We start from the raw sequence: 12442 nt of genomic DNA, 5'->3' as shown, positions 1-12442 counted from the left end.
CCACAGAGCACATGACATGTGACCTTGGATACATATTAATGTATTTGTGTTCATTAAACCACAGTGGCCTCCAAGCTCCATGCTAGGAATGACCTTACAAATTACTTAAAAGAATGGCACCTACTGAATGTGATTGCCAGGAATATGTAGGGTTTTTCCTTTTACCTGAAGTTCTTCAGCAAAGCAAAAGTCAAGTTGCCCCAGTCCCTGTTGTGATAATGGTATTTATCACTGCCTCTGAGAAAAGCCAGTGAGCAAAACTGATCATTTTGGAAACCTGAAATGTGCCCTGATTGCTGGCAGAAGATTACTCTGAATATCTGAACCTTGTCAGTTAGTCTTAGAATTAAAGAACTAGTTTATGAAATTGGTCTGAATCTTGGTGTGAGGCACATTGGCATTATGACGACTCATAAACTGAGCTCTAAAACAAGATCTTGACAATGCAGCATCTCTGGGACCCTGTATTTTGTACTGCTCTGTTGAGTATATTTCTCAAAAAAAAGACCATTTGGGCAAATTATGGTTACAAGATATAGGGTGACTTTGCCCTTTCAGATTTCTTGCCTGGCCATTTCTTCTCAGAAGCACAAAAGCTGACAACGTTGAGTTGGAAGAGCTCTCAAAAACTCCTAATCGTGATACAAGAACCATGAAAAACACTGCGGCCCCTCTCCTTGCTCTGCAGTTAAACTGGACGGACAGCGAAGGTGCCGGATAAGCCTTTAAAGTGGCAATCACCAACGCGGTCACCTCAGTTTTGTGCCTCCACCTCGGCACGGCACCGAGGCTCACTCGGTGAGGCAGCCGCGTGTCCCCCGGGCCGAGCAGCGTGAGCCGGGCCCCTACCCGAGAGCCGGGCCCTCGCCAGGCCCCCGCCCGCCCGCTGCGGCCGGCACCGGGGGGCCGGGCAGGCCGCTCGCCCCTCGCTCCAGCCGCGCCCGGGCCAGCCCCGGCGGCCGGGAAGCAGCGGCTCCGGGAGGAGAGGAGGGGAGGGAACGGCAGCTCCTGCCCTGCCCTGCGCTGCCGGGCCGAGGTGGTGCCGTGGAAAAAAAAGTTGTGGTGGCTTCGGAGCTGGGCGGTGAGAGCGCGTGCGGTACCTAGTAAAGCCGGCGGCTTCAGAGAAGAGCAGCCCCAGCTCAGTACTTCCTCCTGCCGATAAGATCTCCGCCAGCGCTCGTCACGGGTGGCGGCCGCCGCCGTCGCTGCCCTACTTGAATCTGTTTCAGACTCCTCCCGAGGCGAGACGGGAGCGGGAGAGCGGCGAGGCGGGAGGGAGGAGGCGATGCTGGGGGCCGCGCCGCTCCGCCCGGCCTCCTCCGCCCCGCGCAGCCCCGCTCCCTGCAGCCCCGCTCCCTGCGCTGCCGGCAGAGCCAGCCGGGCGGCGGAGCTGCGGCTGGGACCGGCATGGGGACCTTAGGCAAGAGGAGAGAAAACCAGTGAGTTTGCCTTGCTGCTTTCTGCCCCCGTCGCTCCCCTCCCCGCGGCGGAGGGCACCGGGGTCGGTGTCACGCCTGAGAGCGTGGCTCTCCGGGGCGCGGCTCTCCCCGCGGCGGGGCTGGCGGGGGCTTCCGTGGGGCACGGGGGCGGCTCTGCGGGGGCCGCCCGGGTCCTCCCGAGCGGGGCAGGGAGAGGAAAGAAGCGCGGGGGGGAGTGTGCGGGGGAGGATTTTGTTTCACCCTTTGGGGTGCCAGTGCGGCCGAGCAGGCGGGTCAGCGCGGGCTGGAGGAGCCTCACGTTACGGTGGCGGCTGAGCGCCGCCCGGGCTCGGTTACCTGCGGCACGGCCGGGCAGGCGGCCGGGAACGCGGCTGGCACCGCCCCGCCGGGCGAGCGACACCTGCCCCGGGTCAGTCAGCCAGAGCACGGTCGCTTATTTGTGATGTCCTCCCCGCCGCCGAGAATGTACATTGGAAATGCAGGGCGGGCGTCCCCCCGCTGCACCTCAGTCCCCCTTCATCTGTTTGTCGTGTCGGGTGACTGCTGCGAGAGGATCTGTTCTAAGCAATAACCAGAGGTACCACCGGCAGAGCTTTGCCTGTCCGGCATGGCCAAATCGGCCACAAAATAACTGCAAACTTTTTTCAGGTGTGGAAACTTCGGGTTTTCTCCTGGGTGTTGCCAAAGCCTGAAATATCTTCTGCCTTAACTCTTACTTAGTTACTGCTTGCTGGGATCCTCCGCCCTGTGTTGAAGAGGCACAAATAAAGCTAGGAATAAAGCTAGGAGAGGGGCTTAAGCTTGTAAAAAAGAAAACACTGAAAGGTGATCAGGCCCCTGTTCTTTTTATATGAGAACAGGAAGTCAGATCATAAAAGCTAAGAGGGAAATTGAGAAAAAGGGGGAAGGGAATATTTGCATGTCAGCTACTGTCAGCCTAACTACGGAGGAGCTCAGTCAGTGATGAGTGCTGCCTCTGAAGAGTCAGGTATGTATTTTCCTGAATTTGAAACTATGGAGGCCTGGGATCAACGTTGGGTTGTAAATGACACTGTGGTCAGTTTCGTGGCTTCCCCAGCATTCAAGTGATACGGAAAGGTAAGGACGAGGCTTTGACAGGGATGAGGTAGGGTCCAGCTTGTCTTCATAAGGCATGCATTTTTTTAACTTCATGCAGGAGTGCCTATTCAGGGACGTCTGTGAATTTACTTCTACTATCTGTATGTAACACACTCTGGAGGAATTTCTATGCCTTTTCTTCCTGGGACTGTCAGCTGATTAATAGAATCTTGCATAGTGTTCCAATAAAAGTTATGTGAAAGCTTAAGATAGCACCTTAAAGACACTGGAGTCACTTATTTAGGAAGGCTGTGGAGTGTCTGAAATAAACCTAAAGGATCCCTGAAATTTCAGGAGTCCCTGAAATAAACCCAAGTTTCATTGAAATGGCAGTGCGTGTTGTTATTTTGTGACCTGTATGGTTATACTCTCAAGTCAGATCTTGCAGTGGTTCCTGGTATTTGTAGGCAAATATATTTTACCACTTTTCATTAATACAATATTGTTCCAATTTACTATTTTATACAGAAATATGAACTTGTGTGCAAGCAACGAATAACCTTTAATATTATCCATAAACATACATGTTCTTGCAGTAGAAGGTATTTATTATATGGGCAAAACACAAGACTGAAATTAGATATGTGCTTTATTTTCGTCTCATTTACCATTGTTATTAAATACATTTATTTGTTCATGTTTACTATTTTAAAGCAACCTAGGAAATAATAGCATTTAATAGATGCAAATTAATATATTTGTTTTGATTGTGAAACTCCACTATTAGGTTGTGCTGATATTTTGTTTACTTAACAGTGACTTTTCAGATTAAATTAATAAAACTTGTCAGGTGCTTTCCGATGTGTTTAATATTTTTTTGCTCCTTTACTTTTGGTGGACACACAAACAGCTGGTGGTAGTTTATTGCATACACTCCAACAAACAGACAAGACTCCTTATAATCCTGACAGATCATTCAGGGAGCTCCATAACCATGTGTTCTGCAACTGACAAAAAAGTCATTTACTGAGCAGTCCCTTTGGTGTACATATCAAGTGGGAGGGTTATGCCTTTCAGCACCCTAACTAGGAGCTAATTGTCCTTTAAATCTCTCCTCCTTTCCCATGCAGTGTAAAATTTGCCACTCTATCTTGTATTTACTTCACTGTTGTGCTTTCTTCTAGGCAACCTGCCCAAGCATGCAGCACTGCCCCTGAATCAGCGCTGGAGCTGCAGCAGACCAGCCACTGTCACAGCCTCTCAAACCATACTCAGGTCATGATGGTGCCCTTGGGGCACCTAGCCAAAGGAGCCACTTTGGAAGACCTTCTTGAAACCTGCATTCAGTCTTTTGGTGAGTGCCTGGAGGTTTTTAGAGTCATATTAATTTGTTTCTATATCTATGATTATGTTTCTGTTGGCTGTGTTTAAATCCCTTAGTAGAGAATTAAATTGATTTATTGGTGGAGTAGAATGGTGTTAACTGAGAATTGCCTGTGCTACAGGTGATTGTGGTTTTGGTTGATGGATGTGTTTATGCAGATGTGTGTAATGTATGCTGAGAGATTAGAGTAACTACTGCTTTTTCTTGAGGGAACCGGACACATTCCAACCATCTACACTTCTAAGATTAGTTTTGTTGTGCCTTCAAGTACCAATTCTGTAAATGTCAGCAAGTAATCATTGTATTTTTGTATGTTACAATAACATTCTTATAATGCATGTAAGGAACAAATTCAGATTAAACATTTTTAAACAAGAGGGGCTATTTTTAAGTTAGTTGAGATAACACTGGATTGTTTTTTGTGTTATCAGTATAGATTTGAAGTTGTTTCTTTATAAGAGGAAAGAATCCAAACAGAAATCACAACTGCATTTTTTAAACGTATCAATTATCTATTTGTCCTTTTACAATAGGAATTGAAATATGGATAAGTGTAACCATTGCCTGAGCCATGTACCCCTAGTTTCCTTTTCCAACTTTCTCATTAGTAAATGTGTTTATATTCAATGTTATTAAAATGTTATTACTGAAGACACTTAAAGTGATTCTGAATAATTTGCTTATAAGTGGCACATCTGTTTGTTAATGCTGAGTCTTTCAGTGCTTTGAGCTACTCCCAAAGTATATGTGGGAAAGTCTTAGTTTCAGAAGTAGTCCTTAGAAGATAAATGTACTTGAACACCCACTCAGCTCTAAAATAATTATCTATATAGTTAAATAGTAACACATCGTGCTGATCTACTGGTACAGTGCATAAATACAGTGTAAACAATGACTAATCTTTCACATTTGTTTAAAACGAGGGGTTTTTAACTTTAAAGCCTTCTAATCAGCATGAGCAGAGAAATGCATGTCTGAGAAAAGCTGGTGAAACATGTAGTTGTCAGTAAAGTCTTATTTCTCTTTTGCTTCTTTTCTTCCCCAATTCGTTATTGTGAAGACACTGAACTTCTGTAAAGCCCTAATTCCTCAACAAATGTTGATTGATATTTTTGTAAGTTTCAGTTCAATTGGAGGGGGATGAGATATCTAAAATATAAGACCTTCAGGTAGCTGTAATATTGTGACTACTTGACCAATATTAATATCTCCACGTTTATATGAAAAAACGGTAATATAAATGTAACGTTATAAAATTAAGTGATTGATTTAAAGTAGTGCAGGTGAAACCCTGAGTAGGAGATTATTTTTGGCTAATACTCTGTATAGCAATATAGACATGCCTAGGTGTTCTCATCAGTATATTAAAAGGACTAAGGTAATGAAGAAAAGCAAGTGCACCTGTGCAGTTCAGCTACACATGCGTGTGAATCTTTCTTAAGGGTTTCACACTTCAGCTAGAAAATTTACTGTAATCCACTAGATAGGGTTTTCCTGACCCTTGACAAGCTGTACATAGGTCAAGCAAGGTGAATTGTAGTGCATCAGCAAACATCATTATAACTCTCTAAGGGCTGCTAAAATCATGTTGTGTGCTGCAGAGGTTTAGACCCTTAATTGGACAATTCATAGTAGTGTCTGTAATTACACATCTTCCATGAAATTATGCATGTTCTTATGCTATGTTGGAACCTCCTATTAAGGTATTTAAATAAAAATACAACTGCTACAACACTAGGTAACCTGCATAATAAAGTTCATTAAAGAAGGCTCTTGTACTATCAGCAAAACCAGTGCAAAATTCATTCACATTTGTGCCAATAAAGGAAGAGATAAAAAGTCTTTAATCTGAGATTTTGAAGAGGGTTTGTGGCAGGGAGCAAAAGGGTGGGAAAAGAAGCATAGTTGCAGAATGATTACAAGGAATCTGAATGATTGAGCAAATTTCTTTCCATGCATAGTACTGAAATCTTCCAACCTCTATGCTGATAGTTCTGTTTAGGCTGAGATTATATCTTCAGTCTTGGATATGCTGACCTATAATATTTTGTATATTATTCTATAAAGTCATTATTGTGATTTGAGCAAGTTTTATTTAAATCTTTAAAGTACAGAACATCCCTGAGACATTGTATATTTGAAGTTTACTTTCTGAAAAAAGCCATTGGTTTATTTGCTGTCTGGTCTTAAGGAGAGCGAGAGGCAGTAGATAGAGATGTTGATATGTCATGTTTCAGAATAGATGCTGCATCTTGTTAGCATTATACTGCACTTGCTGCATGTTATGTGGGCAAATACAATTCCTCTGTAACGGATGCAGCTGAGTTTATATTCCTGGACTCAATTATACACGTTTGGAGAAAGCAAACAGTGTGTAAGAGAGGCTGCTGTCAACAACGGTGTGTAAGGAGAAGCTGGCAGCCTTTTGCTGTATATGCAGAGAAGATCACAAGAAGGTCTAACCAAGAAGGTATTAAGAATCAATACACACAGCTGTGGAGAACACAGGCTGTATGTTTGTGTTGATTCTTGTTGTATTGATTGTTGTAGTTTATCTTACAACATGGATTAGGAGAAGAAAGGAAGAAGGGAATATGCTACTGAAATTAAAAGTGAGACACCTAAACTTTGCTGCAGTATTATAAATGGATTCCAAGATGAAAGACTTTGTCAGGAGAGCCAAGTTAATCCAAAAGTTCAGTGCAGTTAACTTAAAATCCTGCTTTGGGGTGATTAGTGTGTGCTCTTTCACTTCTCTCAAACTTGGTCTTCTTTAGCTTGGACTGATGAATGACAGGCGTGTGCCTTAGTGACAGAAACAATGAGGGTCTTAAAAGGTAATTTGAAGTCATGTAGGTGGTCACTACATCTGAAAGAGTAAGCATCATTATTCAACAGCATGATGAGAAGATGCTAAAAGTAGAGGTTTCTTCAAGTCCCAGGGAAGTTTGAATCAGGATGGTGAAGATGAATCATCCTGCAAATGAATTGCCAAAAGTAAAGGCAACAAAAAAGCAAGGATGTAAGTGAAGGCAAGAGTTTAGGGAAAAAATAGCATGATGAGAGATTGAATGTTGGAAGTGTTTTAGAAAGGAATACCGGTCCTTTCTTAGGAGAAAATACGGAGAGACTTGAAATCACTCTCACCAGATTTAAGAGAAGAGATTTGGTTATACAGGACAGTGATTCAAAATATGTTCCAAAATGTGTCTCAGAAGACATCCCAATATTATAAGAAGCTACAGGATGGTGTTACAGCTATGATCTGGATTGACAAGAAGAATTGTGGAGCACAAATAAATGCATCATTGCCTAGAAAAGAAGGGGAGAAAAAGAGAAAGAAAGAGAGTGCATAGAGAGGAAAAGCAGGAGGTAGGGTTAAATGATTTAAAAAACCAGAAAAGACAGTAGCTGCAGAAAGGTTAGATTCAGTGCAACCTCTACATCAGAGATATTAATCCTGAACAAAAAGCTCATAAAGAGATAATTAAAAGTAGTTTTTCCTTTGGCAACAAAATGGCTGAAGTTGTAAGTTCAGGGAAGCAAAAAAGTAGTTAATAGATCTTGGCCCAGAATATGACAGCTTCAGGAGGGAGATAATTTTTTCCTGAGGAGATCTTCATCAGTGACTGTGATTCTGGAGTGGAATTTTGCATAGGACAGTGACTTTAACGCCCCGCATCCATTTTTTTTTTCCATTATGTAGTACGTAAAATGACTGGAAAAATGTACTTTTGACTGGCAGACAGTTCTCTGAAAGTCAATATGACTTTGTGTCCTATTTTGTTGTTAGTTGTAAAGGCACTTAGTCTATCAGCTTTGTTGTTGAAACCAGCAGAGTAGGGTCTAGTTTGCTGGCAGGTCAGTAGAACACAGCCATACTTTTATGTCTAGTTCTTATAGTAATCTTTGTGACACTACATAAATGGTAGCATATATTTAGTTCAGAAAGTGTTACAGATCAGAGAGGGAAAATGTATTAGCAGTGTTCCCTTTGCTGGATACCTAATTTGTTAATTTTATATCTGCTAAATGTTCATGACATTTATCACCCTAGGGTATCCCCATGCTACTGTGAACTTGAAGTTCTGAATGTGTGTTGTGAAGTCAATTTCTAATCTGGAAATGATTTTTTTTTTGAAAGTTCACAATATTTTAGTGCATGCTAAGAGGTCCCTGTTTCTTTTCTTCGATTACGTCTATTTTTTTTCTTATAAACCTACTTTTTTTAATCTAGAGTAAAGTTTAAGGGTTCTCATTTTTTAAACAGACATACCTTTAAAAGATCCAATGAGCTATTTCAACATGCATTCAAGCTTATAAACCATGTAGGGTCAGACGGCCTTTTCCTTGCCCACACAAAATATTTGTTTAAATTGTTTTTACAAGTGTTTAAAGACTTTTGCAATCAGGACAACATGTGTCTTTAACATATTGCCAATTTGATACCTCCTTGTTTTGTCTGTAATAAAGTCCTGAAATGTCGTAGAATTACCTAAGAAACAATTCCAAGAGTGCACTTGAAAGCCATCATTTATTCAAACACATCTTGCTAAACAAATCTGAGGATCATTTAAAAGCTGAGAATTCTGTAAGAGCTCAGGATGTTGTTGTTATGAAGTTTCTGTCCTTAACCTCTGAGTACAAGATCTTACTCTTTACCTCTTACATTTGAGTGCTAGAAGTATGTTTACTGTAGCATATGGATAACCTATGCTTATCCTACAATTCAGATGCTTCTGTTAAAAAGAGATCAAGAAGTATCATCTTCAAATGCATGTCACACTACAGTGTCCCTGTGTTTGGTTTCTTTAAAGAGATGTAAGTAAAGGGCTTTAGGAAAGCAACAAAAATGTTTCTGAGACCATGTAGCATAATTCCATGTGAAATCTCATCCCAGATAAACTGCATGCAATGGAGCTACTTGTTTATACATATATGTCAGCTTTAACCCGTGGAGGACTTAAAGGAAGTGGAAAATTACAACTTCAAAGATTAGCAATGCTCTTAATAGAATTTATGTGAACCTAACACAATTTGCAACTTCTAATGGTAGTCATATACAGCTAGGTCTAGGAGTAGGTTGTGATGTTTAGCTGTTCTGCAGTGTTTGATCTGTGCTAAACTAGCTTGTTGCCTCAGTGTGTGATAAAGTGACATGTTTGTAAACAAACCGTAGAAATACTGGAAACTACATTCAGACTAATTTGGATGAAAGATGCTATGGAAGTGTTTTGATAGAAACCAAAAAATCTCACAAAAGTGCTGGTGCTGGTGGCCTCTTAGATGTAAGCTACCTAAAAGGTAGTCATGGTTCACATTTTATGGAATAAAAAATAACTACATTATTGAGTTGTGTACTTACGTGAACTGATAATGTTTTTATATTGCTCATATCAATATCATGCAAAAAACATATTGAGACTTAGGAATTCTTTGAGAGTCAGATACATATTGCATCCATCTTACAAACAGAGAAGTAGGCAAGTTAGAGTTCCCTCTTTAGAGCTGTAGGCATTTTCTCCTCTAAAATACAGGAAAAAATGAAAACTATCCTGTTTTTCCCATATCAGTTATCTGGAAAAACTCACTCTTCTTTGAACATAAATACGTTCTTCCAGTCTAGTTCAAGCATACAATTAACTACTAAAACAATCACAGTTCAATTACTGAATTTATCCTTTTATCAGATTTACTATATAACAAATTCTTATATAGAATTCTGATTCAAAGGCAATAAATTCTTTCAAGGCATATGCACACCCACAGAATGCAACTGTGGCCATTTGCTTTTTCCCTCTCAGGCTTGCCTGAACAATCACCTGGTTTTGTCTCATGCTGCACAAACTTGCAGGGTTCTATCCCTCCCTCTTCAAGCCTGAGCTGATTGTTGAGGTCTCCAATTCCCCCCGAAGTGGTTAAGTTTTATTCACGACGCTGTTCTGTGTGAAAATGCTGTTGATCATTGTGTGTTAGGTAATCTGAGTGCTATTTGGTCAAATACAGAAACCTTACTATTGCTTGGCAACAGAAACTATGTTAATGATCAATTAATGACATTGTGGGAACAGAAGAGTCATTACTGCTCTGTAGAATGCATGACATTGTGGGAAGAGAAAAGTAGTTACTGCTCTGGAGAATTCTAAGTGCTGTTTAGCTAACTATTAAAGTTAATTGTGGTTGTACCAAAATGAAAATTATTTCTTTTTTAACCTGATGTCTGTGAAAAAAATTTCCCAAAGAAAAGGAATTTTAGGTATGTTTATATATATGTTATAGAGTTCTGTATAGCAAATTTGACTTCACTTTTTCAATATAATTTCCCAAAACCAAGAAGTAAGTAATAAAACAAAATGAAGAAAACTTAGACTTTCTTCTTTGTACTGCAGTCTCTTATTTACTTATATTTGCTACTGGGATATGACTGCAAATTCTGTCTTCATGCATCTAAATATAACTTCAGGAAAAATCAGTATAACTATTATTTAGCAATGCAAAATATTCTAATTGCCCATCACCAACCAGCTGACACCCAGACAGTTCCCAAGCAACAGCAGCCCTGACAATCTCGCAGCCTTTTTTAAAATGCTAAGCATTACATGGTATGACAGAAAATATCCATTGGTCAGCTAGGGGTCAGCTGTTCTGGCTTGTCCCTCTAGCCTCCTTGCTGGTGGGGCAGTGTGAGAAGGCATCCCCAGCTGCTGGGTTAGAGGTTAGCTTGCCATAGTCTCTAAACACCAGTTCCAGAAGTGTACCTAGAAGTTAAAGCAAAGACTAGGAAGCTAAGGTATGTGAGTGAAACGGTCAGTGAGGAATATTACAGCAGGATTAGAGCTGGAGCATGCGGCACTAATGAAAATTGAGGTCAGGAAGTGGGACCCAAGGGATCTGCGACTTCTTCAAGCCCTTGGGAGGCAAGCAGGTTGGTGTCTACCAGTCTGTTGCAATTTGAACCTTTGGGTGGGACAGGCTTCCTCCTGCCTTGGATGTGATGACCAACTGCCCCAGGATCAGTCATGGGCTTAGAGAGGAGCTTGTTGTAAAACACTGCAGAGTAAGGGTTAAGCACACATCGGGGCTCAGTGGTCAGACAGGGACACTGGCCTCAGAAGTTTCTGGGTCTGTTCTGGGAGTCTGTTTTTTTCCTATCCATCAGTGCCTATGCTTACACAGCTGTGTTGCCAAGCATTACACTTGAATTATTCAGGAGTTGCCTGCAGCTCAAAAAATTCACATGGCTCCAGCATCATGACTTAAAGCTTTGGAAAAAGTCTTGAATACTCAAATTATGTTTTGTAGGCTTTGGAGAAAAAGACTATTTTATTAAAAAGTTTGCATCTAAATTTGCTAAAATCAATATTTTAAGTATGCTGTAGAAGGATGTGTGTTGTGCATCTGTGTGTGCAAACTTTTTGTGTTCTTCTATGTGCCTCATCTGAATTTCCAAGGGTAATGGAATGCTTTCCACCCACATTGCATTTGGTTTCTCTCAAAGTACATTTTAATTTCGGAAAATCATCCCATTTCCCTTTGACAAGAGCTTTTATCTCCTTGTTTTCATTTCAAAGAATTACCCACCTAGAGCTCTTTCTGCACGATGTAGCTTTCCAAAAGCTCTTTCTGAGAGAGGGTAATGATTTTCCCAGGAGATTTATCTCCCCTAATGTTCCCTACCCTCACACAAAACAGCCTTATTATTCTTTTTGGATACATATTATCCTCATTTTGTCTTGGATATATCTGCATTGTTTATGAGTATTTGGAAGAACAGGAGTGGGTTGCCCCCTCCCCTATTCTGTAGGGAGCTTAAATGGAATAGGCTTGAAGAAACACCAACTTTATGGGGTTTCTTCTAACATTTTTGTTAACTTGGTTTGTTTAGAGAGCTGTTGGTGCAGGATTGATCACAAAGTAGTGCAATTTTTCCTCTCAGGAAAATACTGATTTCTTCTAAGTTTAGTTTTGAAGCATTTCTTCTTCAGATCAATTACTTGTGTAAATAAATTTATGTAAAACTCAATAGTTGCAGGCATGTATGGACAATAAGCCAATTTAAAAAGACACAAACTAATCCAAAACTTTGGTGCAATTCCCTGAGCTTTTTGGTGCTATCTGCTAAACATCATGTAACTCTTGTGGCATGAGGGGGAATACCATCATCCTGTACAGAATTAAATGGAAGCTGGAGAGCTCAATATTCTACCAGCTTTCTGCTGCAGCTAAAACTAAAAAAAGCATTCTATTACCTAATTACTGTGTCATCTTTGCAAGGACATTCTCATTAAGTTATATTATTTCTGAAAGATATTAAGTACTTAAGATAATGATTCGAAATAATAAAGAAAAATTCACCAAGGATGAGTACAAAGTTCTACTTGGAGTAATCAGCTGGTTTGGTATGGTAAAGTCCTTCAAATACAGCATTTCTGCAGAGAAGGATCTCATTGTGAAGAAGGACTTTAAAACTGAAAATGGAATTAATTACAATAATGATATTGTATCGCTGTGGAAACTCTGTGTGCATGGAGGGATGTGTGTACTTTCATATTTTCTGTAT

The 12442-nt window shown here is 40.9% G+C and overlaps 1 protein-coding gene across 1 annotated transcript in view; it reads left to right on the top strand.

The window, feature by feature from the left end:
* Window positions 1–1407: 1407 nt before the first annotated feature.
* The window catches only part of RASGRP1 (RAS guanyl releasing protein 1), a gene marked incomplete at its 5' end in the record, with an annotated part of 35259 nt that continues 24224 nt past the window's right edge, over window positions 1408–12442 (top strand). Inside the window, 2 exons of the mRNA XM_084207163.1 lie at window positions 1408–1439; window positions 3683–3852. Coding sequence (XP_084063289.1) covers window positions 1408–1439; window positions 3683–3852 — 202 coding nt within the window. The remainder of the gene's footprint in view (window positions 1440–3682; window positions 3853–12442) is intronic.

This window comes from Fringilla coelebs (assembly GCF_963513975.1).
Source record: "Fringilla coelebs genome assembly, chromosome: 6".
NCBI classification, from domain to species: Eukaryota; Metazoa; Chordata; class Aves; order Passeriformes; family Fringillidae; genus Fringilla; species Fringilla coelebs.
This window is presented reverse-complemented; position numbering and strand designations above follow the sequence as displayed.